The following is a 17,072-nucleotide window of genomic DNA, read 5'->3' on the forward strand; positions in this document are numbered from 1 at the left end:
AGGCACTGCCTCCCCAGGGAGGGCTGTGGGGATTTCTCCCCCTCTGTGCCATCACAGGGAACAGTCTGCCTGCAGTGGAGACCTTGCCTGCAAGATCTCTACCATTTTCTACCTTCATATTTTAGTCTGACAGAAGCTTTTCCAGGTGACTGCTCTGCTGATGGCGCCTGGGTAACAGTGGAGCTCTTTGGTGGTAAATGATGGCAAATGATGGCTGAGGCTGGCTGCAGGCTGAGGCCTCCAGGGCTGTGCCAAGCCTGGGCACTGCCAGGGCCTTTGCCTCGCTGCTGGGACAGGAGGTGCCCCATGCCCATAGCCTCAGGCCCGTCTATTAGGGGACAGAAGGCTGTGACCCACCAGAAACAGCCCTTGTACCCCAGGGTATCCTCTGTCATTCAGTGAAGGAAGTCCCTGGGTCAGTCCCATGTCTGTGGGACATGGGTCCACCAGCACCTGTCCCTTTTGCCTTGTCCCCATCCCCAGAGATGACACCTGCAGAGTGGGGAGCAGCAGGACTGAGCAGGACTCTGGGAGCCACATGTGGTCACTCCCTACACCTGTGGCCTGGCTTGGGTGCTGCCAAGGGTGGGCCCTGTGGCCTTACCATATGTGATGAGCTGCCAGGTGTCAGCTGTGGGGTTGGTGGGGAGAGGGAGCTGACATGGGGACCCGGGGAAGCAATGGATGAGAAGAGGCTGGAGCAATGTACAAATCCCTTTATTTTATTAGTTTGTCAAAGACTAGTTCGAGCAGGATGGTCACAGCATGTCTGTGGGGCCCCGAGCTGCCCGCCACCTCCCTGGAGGGCCCTGGTGGGCAGCTGGGGGCCGTGGCTGAGGAAGCACGGGGAGGGGGGAGCACGGTGTGGCAAGGGAGGGGCTGGGATGAGGGTGTGCCCCTGCCTCCCCCCGTTGGGGTACAAGCAGCAGCTCCTGGGACATCCCGGGGCGCTTGCCCAGGGATCCCTTCCCAGGCCCGGGGACCCGTGTGTCCAGCGTCAGGTAGGGGGCAGCCGGGCACTCCCAGCCCTGAACTGGCCCGGCAGCCCTCGGCCCTGCGCTGGCTTTATTGCAGGGGGCAGAGTGGGGGTCCCGGCAGCGCGGCGGGGGGATCTCGGCTCAGCGCCGCGGGTGGCCCCCGGGGACAGTGGGGGCTCGGGGGTGGGAGTCTGAGCAGCGGACACGAGGACGCATGGAGCGACGGAGCGCACCCTGGCACAGAGACACTAATGCGAGGACGGGGGCCAGCGGGGCCAAGACATAGACGAGCGAGCGGCGGGGACGGGGGGACGGGGCAGGGGGGGCCCTGCCCCGCACGTGCCTTTGTACACGGTTGGCGGAGCGCGGCGCCCGCTCCTCCCGGTGCTGAAGTATTGCAGTCTAACTGATATGGCTTTAACTATGGGGCCAGAGATGCGGGGAGGGGGGTCCCCTCCAACCCCCCGATGCAGGGGCACACCGGGCAGCCCCGGGGGACCCCCGTGCCCGACGACTGGGGATGGGGGAGCTGCGGGCAGGGCGCCTGGCTTTGTGCTTTGGGCTTGGCCCGGGGCGGGACGGGGCAGGGGGATGGCAGTGTTGGGAACGAGGGCAGGCGAGCAGAGGCCTGCTGCGGTCCCCTGGGAGGGCAGGAGCAGGGCAGGGGGCACAAGGAGCCACCCCGGGGAGGCCGGTAGGGCCTGGGTGCCCCCAGCCCACCACGAGGTTACATCAGTGCATTTGGTCCCGGTTCGCCCTGTCCGGCCAGGGCTGCTCCCCTTTGGCGTGGTGGGGGGGGCCCTGCCTGGACGGGACGGGGCGGGCTTTTGGTCTGGTCAGGGGACAGGGCAGGAGGGGATGGGAGGGGGTGTGGGGACCCCCTCTCCGGGGCCAAGGGAGCTGATGGAGGGGTTGTAGGGGAGAGGGCGCCCATGCCCCAGCACCCTATGGCAGGGTTGACAGTGCTGTTACTTCTTGAACATATCCTGCAGCGGGCCCGGCAGGTACTTGAGGACGGTGTCCAGGATGCTCTCCTCCTCCTCTTCCTCCTCATCCCCGCAGCCTGCTGGGATCGCCTTCTTGGGGCGCGTCAGGCTGCCCTCACACGGCTGCTCCAGGGCAGCTTTCTCCTCTGCTTCCTTCTCCTCCTTCTTCTTCAGCCCGTACTGAGAGGACACAGACCCTCAGCAGGGCAGGCACAGGGCACTGCCTGCACTGTGCCCGTGCCCATCACCACTGCCTTGGGCCACCCTCCTCCCAGCCATGCCAGCTCCCTGTCCCAGCCCCACCCCGGGTGCCAGGAGCAGGGGTGGGTGCAGGAGAAGCATGTGCCCACCTTGTCACGGATCTGCTGCCGGACTTTCTCCCGTTCGGCTTCCATGCGGGCGTGCTTGGCTTTCCGCTCCTCTTCCTGCTGGCGCAGGGCCTCCTGCCTCTCCTCCTCCTTCTTCTGCGCATCGGGGTCCTTCTCCTCCTCGCCCCCCAGCATCTTTCCCATGTCCTTGGTGGCCCCTGTGGCATCACAAGAGCGTTGGCTGGTCCCCAAGGGTGCTGCAGCTCAGCGCTGGCTGCTGAAGCCCTGCAGCAGCAGGCAGGGCAAGGAGCCCCCCTGACAAGGACAACCTGGGACATCCCCAGGGCCGCCGATGCCAAAGTGGGCTGCAGACAGGCTCTGGAGGCTGTGGGGATGGGGAGTGCCACGGGCTGGCTGCGCTGCCCTAGTTCAGCGTCAGCCGGAGGAGATGCCGGCAGCTCCTTCGGCACCCAGGGGACCTGCCGGGGAATCCCACTTAGCGGCAGGAGAGCCAGGATTCCCCAGCCAGCTGCTGACGGTGCTGGGAACAGGAACCCCAGAGGGCTTCAGCAGCAGCTCCCCACTGCCGGTGGCTCTCTGTGTGACTCTATCCCCCTGCCATGTCCCTCCCACTGTGGTCCCAGGTTGTCAGGCCAGCACCACTCCCGGAGAGGGGACTCTGAGGGGGAACAGCACCCACTCACCGCCCAGTGCTTGCTTCATGACAAAGTCCATGGTGCCGATGTGTGCGTGTGGCTAGGCCAGTGCCCAGCGCTCATCCACTGCTGTCCGGGCTTGCTGACCTGGGCCACCTGTGTGGGCAGAGAGGGACAGCATTGGGGACACCACGCCCATGGTCCCTACCGCCCAGGCGCAAGAAATGGGATGGTTCCTGGGGCTGCACTTTACACCCTCTGCATCTCCAGCCCCAAATGCCTTCCAGGATGGACAGAGGGAGTTTCTAGGGTCTGCAGGCAGAGGGTGTGCTGTGTCTGTTTCCCGCAGCCCCCTCCTCACATCCCTGCTGGCCTTGAGGACCTATGGAGGGACCAAGACAGGGATTCCAGAGGGATGTTCCACCTCACCACTGCCCTTGGTGTGGCAGCAGGAGCCAGGGGTGCTGCCTGAGGGCTGGTGGGATGGGGACCCACCACACCACTATCCACCGTGTGCCCCTGCTTTGGGGGAGGGGATGACAGCCCCTGCCTGGGGATGCCAGCGTGGCGCAGCCAGACATGGGATGCTGCGTGTGCGCGCGTGTCTATCGCAATGTGAGCGCTCTGCAGAGGGTTGGTGGCAGGTTGTGGCGATGTTTGGGGGCTGCAGGGATTGCAAGCAGCAGCCTGTCACTGTCTGTGTGATCCATGCGAGTGCTGCAGATGGGTGACACCATGCAGGGGCACTGTGTGTGCAGGACGGAGCGGGTGCACGCCGTATCTGCGTGTGCTTGTGTGTGAGCTCTGTGCAGGCGTGCAGGTTATGTTTGCTCAAGAGGTGTGTTTGCATAGGGTGTGTGTGCACACACGCGTGATAAGTTTGTGGGGCTGCAAGCTGCGCGTGCCCCCACGATGTGCGGGCTTGCAGCCTGTTTTCAAGCTTTGTGCGTGTGCGAGTGTCGGGGTTTGCGGGCTCTGCGGATGTGTGTGCACGCAGGTTTGCGGGTTGTGTCTGTGTGCTGCGTGTTTTTGCTCTGTGTGTGTGTGTTTGCACACTGGGGGGGTGTTGCAGGCTGTGTTAGTGTGTGTGGGGGGCTGTTTGTGCAGGTCCGTGGGTTTGCAGGCTGTACGGGGTCTGTGCACACAAATTTGCAGACTGTGTCGCGTGTGTGTACGTGTGGGGGTGTTGCAGGCTGCTTGCATGCTCCGTGTGTGCGCGCATGTGGGGGATTACAGGCGGGATGTGTGTGTGGGGGTTGCCCGTGGGGGTGCCCATGCCCCCCACATGCCCCGTGTGAGTGGGGGGCTGCAGGCTGTGCTCAGATACTGGGGGTGCAGTTTGCTCTCTCTCTCTCTGTGTGTATGTGTGTGTGTGTGTGTGTGCATGTGCCCAGAGAGTGCCGCAGAATCGCAGTTACCCCACCCCAGATCCCCGGGACCCCAGGGGGCTGGAGGGTCTCCAGGAGCTGTGACCCTGGGAAGTTTGTTGCTGCCAGCGCTGGGGCACCCCGCGGCTAAGGGGTGGGGGGTGCTTCTCCAGGTAGCACAGTGCTGAGCCCCGGGACCGCAGTGGGGGGCTCAGGGGCCACCGGGGATGAGGGAACACTGGGAAGCATCGGGAAACCGGGGCCGTAGGGAAGGTGCAGGGGACACGGGGGGCATCGGAACACCGGGGCCGCCTGGCGGGGGGTCGTGCAGCGATAGCGGGGTATGTGGGGGACATCGCGGGGTGCAGGGAAAAGGGCAACACGGGGAAAACACAGCAGACGCAGGGCACACCGGCAGGCACCGGGACACCAGTGACACCCGTGCGGGGACACCGCACGGGCTGCAGCGACGCAGGGGACATGGGCGGGGGGGCGCCGGGAAGGCGGGGGACAGCGGAGACACGGGACGTAGCGGACACCCGGCATGCGGGAGACACCGGGACCGCAGCGGAGTGCGGGATCCTGGTGGGGCTCCGCGACAGGGGCGTAGGTACAGGGAAGACGCGGGGGGAACCCGGGAGCCGGGGGACACGCACGGGGGGCGCAGGGGACACCGGGGACGGGGGGAGCGGGGACACGGGGAGGGCGGGAACCGCGCTGGGGGCGGGGGTCGCGCAGGGGACGCGGTGCCGCGGGGACCCCCCTCCCCACCCCATCCCATCCCGGTGTCTGCGGCGCGGGGCCCCGCCCGCCGCCCGGGGCCGCCCGGTGCCGCAGCGGCGGCGCTGTCCCTTCAGCACCGGCACTCACCGGCTCCGCCGCCGCTCGCCGCTGCCGCCGCTCCGCCCCGCCCCGCCCCGCCCCGCCGCGGCCCGGCCCCCTCCCGCCCCCGGCGGCACGCGTGGGCCCGCCCGGAGCGACGGACCGGCCCCCCGCGGGGGCGGGAGGATGCGGGACCCCCCCGGGAAACGCCGCACGACCCCCAGGGAAACGTCCCGGGGAGCCCCGCAGGATGTGGACAGGCCCCCCACGCTGGTCACCACCCCGCGCTCCCGCGGCGGAGGGACGGGGCGAGAGTCTCCTGCGCGGGGTTAGTGATTCACCGCCGCGGTAATTAACGGGCGAGACGAGGCATTCATTAATCAGCCGGAGCTGCCCCCCAGTCCCGCACCTCCTTGCTCCCTCACTCGGCACCCCGACCCAAAGCAACCCGGTCCCCTCTGCAGGGGTGTGGGATGGCTGCGGGAGTTTAAACAAAGTCCTTGATAAATCACTTCGTGCCCCCCTCCCCTTCGCTGTGGCATCCAGGCTGTGATGCCCACAGAGCTCAGGACCCAATTCAGAACGGGGTTCCCATCCAGGAAATGGGGGGCACCTCCCTGCCTGGCCCCCCTGTACCTGCCTGAAGGGAGACAGTCTCCTGCAGCCCCTCCTGCGTTCCCTCCCCCCGCACTGCGGGACAGATCTCCCACCCTCGTCCCGATGCACGGGGTCGGTGTGTGCTCACCCTGCAGAGGGGCAGCCGGTGCCTCCTAATTAATCCAGCCCTGAGTTATTAAAGACAAGACGAGCCCTGTGCAAATGAGATTAGTGGTGCTTGGAGCCGGGCTTTGGGATAACTGATGTTTAATGGTGAGGTTCTGGAGAAGCAGCCCTTCAGGGGCCCAGAAGAGTGCTGGAGAGGATCTGAGTGTGGGGTCCTTTCAGGGACCCCCTACCCCTACACCTGGGAGGGTGTGGGGAGCTGGGACAGGCTGCAGCTGCCCCCACAAGCACAGTAGTGTGGGCTGTGGAGATGCTCCTGGTGCTGCTGGGCACTGCCAGGGCTGCTGCAGGGAGGTCGAGAGTGATGCAGGATGTGGGGCAGCAGTGGGGAGCCATCCTGCAGCTGGGGGGCCCAAAACTGGCATGCAAGCGCCACCTCCACAGGGATGCAGCACTGACAGATCCGTTTGTGTGCACCCTGTGCTCCTGCCTCGATGCATGGCAGCTGCCACGGACAAGTCTCAGCACAGGGACAACACACCAAGGACTCGGCCCTCTTGTTCACCCCCTCTCACTGCTCCCAAAAATACCCCCTGGCGTAGCAAATCTCCATCAGCTCTGAGCCCTCAGCCCGGCATCGGCCAACAACTCCTCTTTCCACCTCCAAAGTAAAAATGCCTCCTGCCCTTGTGCCCAGCCCCGCTCTGCCCGCTGGCAGCTGGTGGGACAGGCATGTGGGCGGCAAGACAGGCTTGGCCCGTCCGTCTGTCCATCCATCCGTCCTGCGGCAGCCCTGCTCCGGGTGTTGACGTCAGCGCTCCCGGCAGCCGGGCGGTGGGCGGGCGGCACCGCTCCTATTGTATTAAAAATAATACAGCGGAGCACAAATTCATTACAGATAAGTGTGACAGCCAGGAGGAATTAACGAGCCCGTCTCTCAGCGCCTGACAAACGCCTCCCTTTGTTCCTGGGATGGGTCCCTGAGTCTTTCAATCTTTGGAGATGCCTCGACTCATTAAGCACATCCTCCCCCAGCAGCTCCCAGTGTGCCTGAGGACTGCTCCCAGTATGAGCTGTGACCACGCTGGCAGGGACATCCCTTGTGCCAGTGTCCAGTGCCGTTGGGCTTGCCCTCCTTGGGAGTCAGTGTCCTGGAGTGCTGTCCCCAAGCATTAGCCCCATGTGGGGTGCAGGGTGGCCAGGGGGAGGTGGGCGAAGCAGCCCCCGTCCCTGCTGCTGCGGGAAGCACGAGGCTCATGTGAGCTGAGGCCAAACGCCCCAGCACTCCAGCTGCCGGTGCCGGCGGCGCAACCGCAGCCGACGGGCTGGCAGGCACCCAACTCTGCCCTGCTGGCTGGGCTCCCATGGGAAGAGCAGCCAGGGGCTTGTCACCAGCCCTGGGCATCGCCTCCATCCTCCTGCCCCTCATACCCCTGCAGACACCCCTGCTCCTGGGACAGGAATGGCCCCATGGGACCCTCATAGTCCCAGAGCTGAGCTGCCTCTGGCCAGTGTTTGGGGTGCTTGTGCCCAGCACAGGCACTCTTTAGGACCAGCTGTTCCCTGGTATCATCCTGGGCAGTGTCACCTGCTGGGTGACTGCCTGGAGCTGCCTGAGGAGGCAGGAAGAGAAGGGACAGGGAGGGATGGGAGGGACAGGGCAGCACCGTGACCAAATGGAGGAAGAAGCTCTCAGCACTGACAAGTCCTACAAGTTGCCTCTGTGCCGGCTCACGGGGGCAGCACAGCAGGGGTGGAGCTAGTGCAGGAGCCAGGGCCCTGGCACTGCCTTGCTCGGCTCCACGCTGGCGCCCAGGGAAAGGGCACGGGGCTGGCTGGTGCCGTCACATCGCCCACAGCATCCGCCGCCAGCAACGCCTGAGTGGCACCTGCCCATCAGCATTGTCCCCAGCTCCCACAGCCAGACAGGGACTCTGCAAGGTCACAGCCTCTGGGCAAAGCTACCGGGCAGAGGGAAGCGGGTGCCTGAATACCTGCACCCATCCCTGCAGCACTGCCAGCCCAGCCTGCTGCCACCCATTAGCATAGGGCAGTTACTTCACTTATCCCCCCGCCCCCCCAACTATGCAGAAAATAATTATTGGTCCTTCTCATCGCACCAAGGGATTAAAAGTGGTTAACTCCATTTCCAAAGGCTTTGTTATGTTGGTTTTCCCTCAGCTGCTGCACAAGGCGATTTCCACAGTGCCACTTAGGCAGCTTTTATCAGGTTGTCTTCTGGAGGTAATTGGGTTTTTCAGGAGCCTGTTTAAAATTCGTAACCCAGCCTCTTAAACAAAACAAAAACAGCAGCGGGGAGAAGGGGAAGAGGCAGCACGAAACAGGCAGCAGCTGTAGCCTCTGAAGAGCAGCCCTGGCCCCTTGGGGCTGGCACCGGGCGGGGACAGGGACAGGCACCAGCGTGCTGAAGTGTCAGTCTGGAGATGGACCCTCCAGTGCAGCAGCTGAGAACAGACTGCAGGGACAGCCCCTGCTGCCCCTGCCGTCCCTCCTGCTGGTGACACTGTGCGAGGTGAGGGGTACCCTCGCCACAGGGACCCTTATGCTGTGTTCAGGGCGAGTATGAGGTGCTTGGACCCTCCAGCGTCCAGCCCCTGGGGATGCTGGAGCGACTGCTCTGCCTCTGCAGCAAGTCACAGCCCCCTCAGCACATGTGGGTGCCCCCCCAGCACCCACTCACTTGTTATCACACCCACAGCAAACACGGGGTGTGAATGTGGCTCTCACTGTGGGGCTGGCTGGGAGCTCACCATGAGCCCTGGGGCTGGCAGGGACGAAGGTGGGCTCTTGCCATGGCTTAATCCTGGCTCCACTGTGATGCTCCTGACTGTGGGAGCTGCACTGTTGGAAAAAGAGTGGGGGTGGTAGGGATCCTGTGCTGATCAGAGAGGGACAAAGCAAACGGGCCAAAGCCATCCTCACAGGACAACTTCTGCTGGCCCCATGTCCTGAGGGTCTCCCTGGTTCTAGGCTTTGCCGGCTGGCTGGGGGAGGCTCCTGCTGCCCTCCCCATTACCTGCTCTGTATGGGCACAGCACTGCACCCCTGCAGCCAGAGGGGCTTCAGGCTGACACTGCAGCTCTTCCTGCTCTCCTGCATCACCTCATGGGTCTGTCTGCATTAATACCACAGCCCCGTCGGCATCAGTGCTGCGGACCTGTCTGCATTGCTACCACAACTCCATCGCCATCCCTCAGGAAGACTTGTCTGCCCCCTCCTTGTGGGGTGGGGTTTCACCGGGCACCCCCAGCTCATCCCTGCCTGGCTCTGTGCCACGGGGCGCAGTGTGGGCTGGGGAGTGAGTGGGTGGTGGGGAGCTGCCGCAGCAGATGGTGGATGGGGCCGGATCATGGCACCGCACGCAATGAGGAACGTGCGTGTCCCCAGGGCCATTCACAGGAGCTGGCTGTGAACTGGTGCCTGCAGGGCCCCAGCACACACACACCTGCTCGTCCCAGGCATGGCAACAGCAGCGTGCGAGCCAGGAAGGCTGTGGCTGATGGAGGGATGGGGAGAGGAGAGGACCAAGCCAACAGCTTCCAGCTCTTCCCAGCATGGCTGTGTCCCAGGAGGATGCTGGAGAGAGAGGGGTGCTCCCAGTGCTGTGCTACTTCAGAGCTCCCCAAAAAGACCATCTACATCTACATCTGTGTGAGAGAGTGATGAAGGGGCTGAATCTCCCAGTGAGAGTGCCCAAGGGGACAGGGAGCCAGCTCCAGGCTCCAGCTAAGAAGCATCCACTGCTGCTGGGATATCAGCCACTGCACGGCTGAGCACCTTGGCTTTGCCACCGCTGTTCTGTGCCCTGTGACACAGAGCTCTGCTCACCCAGTCCCAGTCTCAAGGCCACTCAGAGCCCCAAGGAGTCCATGTCCCATGAGCGCTGGGTGATGCCGGGATGGACATGTGAGTGCTGGGGGATGCTGGGATGGACTCTGCTACCTGAGTGCTGCAGTGGTGACTCCTCATCCCCACAGCTCCCGACTCCCGGCGTGTGTCCGGTGCCTCTGTGCCATGCATTATTAAACAGAGGCACTGCAGCCCCTCGCTGTTTATCCTGTGCAGGGACAGGCTGTGGGAGCCGCGGTGGCTCACTGCAGTCTCAGCCAGAAGATTTAGTCTCCCTGCAGGCCTGGCCAGTTCCCCAAACAAGTTTATGACCCCTGGGCATTACTCACCTGGCAGCTTTCAACCCCCTACCACACACAGGATGGATACCACCTCCCTGTAGAAAAGCCACTATGCATTCAGCCTCAGTGCTATCACCTACGCCTTCCCCTGCCCACACAGCAGGTACAGCATTTACATCCCAATCGCCCATTCAAAGGCACAACTGAGTCCACCCCATCAATATTTATGGCAGGCACGCACACCCGCAGCTCTGCAGGGGCCAGTGCAGAGCAGAGATGGGTGCAGCACACCACACACTGCTTGGAGAGCAGACAAAAGCCCCCCTGAGCCCCTGCACTGCCTCCCCACTGCCCTAGCCTGTGTACATACTGATTTCCAGCCTTGCTGCTCTGGCAGGGACATGCAGGGCCTGTGCAGGCACTGATGACCGAGGTGGTCATGATGTGTGGGGAGTGGATGTCCAAGGATCCTCTTCCTGGCTCTGTGTCAGGATGGGATTTGGGTACCTGCTCCCCACAGAAAGCCTCAGAGTGGTTATACCCACCCTCATTTCCCTGACAGAAAAAAGGTGTGAAGGACAAGGGCACAATTGTCTCAAGGCTGGGCATCCAAGGAAGCCCCCACCTTGTCCACCCTCCAGCTGAAACATCCTAAAAAATGAGACCCTGGGCACTGTTCCCCTGCGGTTCAGCCTCATGCTGACATAGGTTTTGGATCCTGAAAGATCTTTGGGGCTCCTGAGTCGAGGGCAGAGACTGGGGTGCTTTAGCCCCTCTCTGTACCACCAAGGCTGGGGAATGGGGGGATGAAAGAAGCAGGGATGTCATCATGGCTGGCCCTGCTCTACCCAAATTCCCAGCCTAGCCTTGGGAGAGCATCTGCCTTCTGTGGGAGAAGGGTTCATCCTAAACCCCCCATGGGAGGGGAGGTTTAGGAGATGAGATGCCCCATGCCCTGGGCAACAGAGTTGGATGAGGGGCACCACACCAGGGACACCCTGTCCTCCAACAGCAGCAGATGGCTGCACGGTGGGGGGCTCCATGGCAGCGTGGAGGGGGACATCTGGGTGCCTGGGCTCCAGCCAAGTTGCAGCTCGGTGGGAGCAGGATGAGCCTACATTCACCCCCTGACTTGGGACACTGGGACATTGGGAGGGGTGAGATCCCCACACCAGGGAGCAGTTGGGATGGGTGGGGGGACTTGCTGCCCACCCCATCTGAGACCTCCCCCAGCCTGTCTGCGCTCGGGGTTTCCGCTGTGGCGTGACGCCGGACGGGCACGGCAACGCTCCAAGAGCTGCTGGGGCTCGGGCCAGAAAATTCATTCTTGGCTGCTTTCAGTGGGGTTTGGCTCGTACCTTTCCCATCTGGGGGCTTTCAAAAGAAAAAAAAAAAAAGGAGAAGAAAGAAAAAAACCTCCTGTCCCTGTGCCAGCTCCACAGTCACTGTTACTTGCCATGGTCCCCAGGCGGGACTGTGCCGAGCATCTGTCCAGAATCTGAGCTGGTCTTTACTCCTGTGGTCTCTGCCTGGTCTTGAGCCAGTCCAGGTGCCTCTTGCCCTGCACTAAGGTGTCACAAGGATGCCCACGATAGACACCCCCCCTCCCATCTTGTGTGACACTACTGGCTCTGCTGAGGTGGCCCCAGGTGGTATCTCTGCACCCCCCATCCATCCCCCATAACATGGGGAGTGAGATGTTCCCACAGCCCCCCAAGAGCCACGGCACTGCCTACCTTGGTGTGTGAAGCACCAGGTGTCTGCTGCTTCGGCACCTAACGCAGGGGGGCAGAGACCTCGTGGGGGTGGCTGAGCATCGCAGGGAGAGCAGGGCCTGCAGAGACACAGACAGTGAGAGGATTAGCACCATGGAGGGGCTCCAGGAATGGATGGCATTGACAAAATGGATACACTTGATGGGTGATGGACAGAGCACACCACTGCCTGCTGCCCTTTCTGCCACCTGGGGGCCCAGGGTGGGTCTGTGTACTTCCCACATCTCAACCTCCAAGGATGGGAGCAACCTGCTGCCAAGAGCCACCATCTCTCTGCAGATAGGAGCCCAGCGGGGTGTGCAGAGGGTGACAGGCTGCAGGAGGTGGCAGCTTGTCAGGGTCTTTGGTCCTGTCCTAAATCAGGGACACCCACTCTGCTGCTGGCAGAGGGCTCCTGGCTATCTCTGCAGGTACCTGGCACTTTGGATGCCTTCATTAAAAATTTAGAGAGCTCTCAACTCTTTGAGGGTTTTAAAATTTCACATTAACTCTGCCATCCTTAGCTTGCACATTTGTTCTTTGGAGAACATAATGGCAAGTTAAAACAAGCCGCCAAACAAAAGCCCTGCTCAGACTCGACAATCGAAGAAAGCCTGACGCCGCTCTGGGCTCCCCACTTCTGCTGGACCACAGGAAACTTCTGTCTGGGGATCTTGTCCCTTCCTTGAATGTCCTTGAAATCCCCCTGTGATGCCTGGGGAGATGCAGGGAGTGCTCCTGGGGGATGCTGGCCTGGGAAGGGGCTGTGCAGAGACCCGGGTACCAGGGTGTTGGGTGCCATGCTGGCAGTTTCTGGGGTGGTCTGTCCCTGTGGTGTGGCTGACTGGTGTCACCGTGATGGGTGTCATGAGTGTGATTTCTGCTCTGTGACTCGAGGAGCAGATTCCTGGGGAAGTTACACATTCATCCTAACTTCAAGCTTTTCCTCCACCAGGGGAAAGGAGGGAGGCTTTGGCAAATTGGAGATAAATATATGACCCAGGGGAGTTGGGGGAAACAAAGGCAAACACCGATGCTGTGGAAGAGCAGGGACTGGGATGGATGGAGCCTGCATTTTAAAAAGCATTACAGAATAGGGATGTCTCATTCCAACCCCAGGAGCAGGAGACACTGACAGCCCCTGGGAACAGGGTTTGGTAAGGTTGGCTATAGGAAAGAGGCAAAGGATCCCCAGTGAGACCCCCAAGGAGACCCCAGAATGGCAACTGCTTCCCTGGGAAATGCAGTGCTAAAAGCTCAGCCTGGAAAGGGCTCAGAAGCAGCATGAAGGTGACCTTTGCTGGGGACAACTGCTGCCTCCTTTGGATATAGGAAGGCTCTGGAGCGGGGTAACACGGGCTGCAGAGTGCTGCAGGGATGTGTGCCTGGGGGCGTCTAGTTTCCAGACAGCCCAGTGCCAAGGAGACAGCTGGGCTGGAACAGAATCAATTTGGCTCTGCTGGCCATGGCCCGGGGTAGCAAATCAGGAGATATTTGATGAAAACCCAGAGGGTGGAAAGAGTAGGGACCCCCTGTCCAGGTACTTGAGAGGATGCAGAGAGTCCTGGGGGATTCTGCTCCAATCCCTGTAGGGTATTTTTTATTTGAGTCAGACCAAAGTTGTTTTTTTCCTCCTTTACAATAGGCAGAGCCTCCCAGTACCACAAAGATGCATCTCACCTGGACAGCTGCACTAGCTCAATCTGTCTGTCTGTCCAAGCAACCAGACACCAACCGCAGCCAAACACAGAGGACAGGGAAGAGAAGAGCAGGGTGATGTGCCAGAACACCCCCACCTCCAGAGATAGAGGTGTCCCCAGGAGCTGGCAGGGTTGTTTTGATCTAGCTGAGGTCTGGACACAAGACAGTATCCAGGGAAAACTTAATGCTCAAGATGAGACCATTAGTGAGTCCACAGTTCTTGTGCTTTGGCACCTCCAGCTCTCGGCACCCTGCTTGAACAGCTGAGCTTGTCCAAATGTCTGGAAGGAGGGTGGGCTGGGGAAGGGGAGCAGCGGGGTGCACAGGCTGACAAACTCAGGGCATGCATCTCAAAGCACTTCCACTGCCTAAGGGAGATGCTCTTGGGACCTGTCTTGGATCTGGCATCAGCTTTGTGTCTGAGCACCAGGTGAGAAGGAAGGCTCAGACTCACGATGCTTGGGGAAAGTATCTGCCAGCAGTGCACTGTCCCGGCCCTCACACAGGGATGCAAAGGGATTGGGGTGTCACACTGCACTGGGCAGCCCCCAGAGCCCCCAGCTGGGGTCCTGTACCTGAGCTGACCTGTCTTGCCTTCAAAAAGCAGATCCTTAGCCTCAAACACCTCAATGCCTCTTGCACACTTCATCTTGCCACAGGACAGGGCAGGTCTGGGTCACATTGTCATGGGGCTCTGGGATTTGACGGGGACGAATAATGTTTCTGAGCCTCTGGTGAGTGTCACAGCAGGAGCTGGTGACACCAGCTAGGGAGGGATGGACATGATGGCCTGGCTGTGCACAGGAGGAGCAGGGACCTGTAGTGCAGAACAACACTGTAAAAGTGACAGTGGCTCCTGGTGAAGTACTGGGTGACCTAGTGAGACACTGGTGCCTGGGGGCACAGCTTGGAGAGCCCACAGCTGAATGAGGAAGATGGTCTGGGTCTCTGCAGCCAGGAAGGCTCCATGGGACCTGGAGAGGCGGAGAGGAAAGCTCCTGGGACGAGTGAGCAGAGAGCGCTCACGCGAGAGCAGCCCGCAGGAGCACAGCTTGTTTACCCTGGCTGAGCAGGCCTGATTGCTCTCTATAAATACACCCGGCGAGTAAACACCGGGGAGGGAGAAGGATCATTTAAACTCGAGGATGATTCTGGCATAAGAACAAATGGGAAGGTCTGGCCAGGAACACACAGAGGCTGCGGGTGAGAGCAGAGATCCTCTGGCTGCTGGGAAGGTCCTGTTTTGGGTCCAGCCCTGGCTGTTGGGGCAGTGCATGATGCCCGAGGGCTTGAGCTCAGTGCTGGTGGAAGAGGCAGCAGCCTGGGCTGCAGTGACCATGCCCACCTGCCATACCAGACCTCTCAAGCTCTGGGCCATGGGGGCACAGTGGTGCTCAGTGGCAAAAATAGAGATGTGCCACACTGCCAGTGGTCACTGTCTCTTCCCCAGAGGGTTTTCCCACAGTACCAGACCTGCCCTGGGACCTCTTGGTGCTGGTGCTTAAACCATTCCGAGCAACTCAACGGGGCTCCCCTTGGCTCCTGATACAGCTCCTCACAATCAGCTCCAGGCCCGGTGGGCTGTGCCTGGCAGCAGCCTCTGCAGAAACCCAGGGAAGAGCCAAGGTGTAAACCGCAATCATCCTCCAGTGCTGTGAGGTGTTTTGAGCTCTGTCTGGTTGGGGTCATTTCAATACTAATGTCATCATGCAAGGCAATTGAAGAAACACACACTCGGCCCCCAGCCAAGGGAGACTTTGAGACATTTTTCTGTGCCAATTTGTCTCAGCTGATCTGTCTCCAGTTTCCCCAGGACAGTGAGGGTCAGACACCAGGAGCAGTGTTGCTGGATGGGGACTGAGCTCCCTGTTTCCATGCTGGAGCTTGTCGTGGCAGCCTCAGGTAGACAAGGACAGGTTTGGCAGGGAGGACACTCCTCTGCATCCTGAGTCCATGGCCCTTCCTTATCCTCTATTTGCCCAACCTAGCACCTCAGTTTGACTTGAATCACTCTGCTTCCTTTGCCAGCTCCAGTTCCTTAACCAGTCAACAATTCCTTCACCAGCCCCAGCCAGCAGCTGCCACTGATAGTTGCACAGAGAAGCCCTGAGCCATGAGCCCTGTTCTGAGTGAAGGTGCCAGCCTTGCTTTGCCACTCTGACTCACCACTCTGCCTGCCTCGGGCAGCAGCTGCCCGGTCACGCTCGTGCCATGCGGGCAGCAGTGCCACCCTCTGCTGCCAGGCCTGGATCACGGCAGCCACCTGCCCGTGTGCTGCAGCCTCAGCGATGGGGGCACAGCAGGGAGAGGGGCTGGAGCGTGGGGTTTGGGAGGCACCTCGTAGGGACAGTGCAGAGGGAAGAGTGGTTTAATCCCAGGGGACTGGGGAGAGGAAGGTGAAATGCTCCACGAGTGGCTGGACTCAGCTGCTGAGAACAGGATGGAGGAGGGAGCCAGTGCTGGGGAGGCATGGGAAGAGCCCGGCAGGTACGAGGAGCTCCCCAGAGCAGAAGGGTGCACGGAGCCTCCCGGGTGCAGACAGGGGATGGCGGGGGGAGCAGGTCTCCTCCTCTCCCTGCCTACTCCCCACTCTGGGCCTGCCGGATGATGGCCAGGCACGAAGGGGCTAGAGGGGGTGTGCAAAGCACAGTCCGAGGGTGACAGACTTTCTGCTCCCAACCCCTCCACACCGGCGCGTCCCCCCTCCCCAGATCTGCGGGCGGGCAGTCCGGGGGCGCGCCGCTCAGCCCCGCATCTTGCACCCGCATCACCTGCATCCTTTCCCCCATCCCGCATCACCTGCATCCCTCCCCGCATCCCGCCCCGCATGCCGCATCCCGCCGCTCCGCGGCCGCCGCCCCGTTACATAAGCCGGCGGCCCCGGGAGGCTCGTCGGGCCGATCCCCGCGCCCGTGCCCGGCCCTCCCCGGGCTCTGCGGCACGGCGGGCCCGGCCCGGCCCGGCCCCGCACCCACCTGGCTGGCTCGGCGCGGCTCCGGTGCGCCCCGTCCGCCCCCGGCGCAGGGAAGGAGCCGCCGCCGGAAGGGAGGCGGGAGCCGTAGCGGTACAGGGGGGGCCCGGTGCTGGCTCCCCCTCCGCCGCACGGCCTCCCGGGCGGGGCCGCCTCCGTGCCCGCCTCCGGACCGCCCCGCGCCCCGGGCGGCAGCCCCCGGCCCAGCCTTCCGCCCCGGTACCCGGCGGTCCCTTGCGGTACTCGGCGGTTCCCCTCCGGTACCCGGTAATTGCTCCTCCGGTATCGAGGTGTCCCCCCGCTATTCAACCATCTCCCCCTGCCACCTGGCTATGCCCACCCGCGCCCAGCATCACCCCCCAGCATGTAACATCCCTCCCAGTACTGCCTGTGCCTGCAGTTGCACCTCCAGTGCCCATAACAGCCACCCCCAGTACCTGACCATGCCTCCCATTTCTTGGCCACCCATTTCCCCAGTACACAGCAACTTCCCTGAGTCCCTGGCCATCCCTCCTGACCCCGTGGATCTGCCAGTCCCCCCCCCCATCCAGCAATTCCCTCCAATATTCTCTCTCTCCCCACAGGCCCCAGTGCTTCTCTCCCCCAGAGTTGTTAATTCTTCTCCCATGGCACTGCCAGCCCCTCCAGAGGAGGGG

The 17,072-nt window shown here is 62.0% G+C and overlaps 1 protein-coding gene across 2 annotated transcripts; it reads right to left on the bottom strand.

The window, feature by feature from the left end:
• Positions 1 to 701: 701 nt before the first annotated feature.
• On the bottom strand, positions 702 to 16,556 carry CPLX2 (complexin 2). 2 transcript variants are annotated; one of them, XM_051793919.1, is made up of 5 exons: positions 16,421 to 16,556; positions 11,727 to 11,824; positions 2,976 to 3,083; positions 2,314 to 2,489; positions 702 to 2,143 (listed from the first exon to the last, which is right to left on the bottom strand). In XM_051793919.1, exons 3-5 carry the CDS (start codon positions 3,004 to 3,006, stop codon positions 1,946 to 1,948), a joined length of 405 nt encoding a protein of 134 aa, XP_051649879.1. In that variant the 5' UTR covers positions 3,007 to 3,083; positions 11,727 to 11,824; positions 16,421 to 16,556; the 3' UTR covers positions 702 to 1,945. The 2 variants fall into 2 exon arrangements, with proteins under 2 accessions (XP_051649879.1, XP_051649880.1); XM_051793920.1 differs by lacking the exons at positions 11,727 to 11,824; positions 16,421 to 16,556 and adding an exon at positions 5,165 to 5,216.
• Between the last annotated feature and the right edge of the window lie 516 nt (positions 16,557 to 17,072).

Source organism: Manacus candei, unplaced genomic scaffold (genome assembly GCF_025592945.1).
Source record: "Manacus candei isolate 608988 ecotype Guabito, Panama unplaced genomic scaffold, ASM2559294v1 h1tg000037l, whole genome shotgun sequence".
Lineage (NCBI taxonomy): Eukaryota > Metazoa > Chordata > Aves > Passeriformes > Pipridae > Manacus > Manacus candei.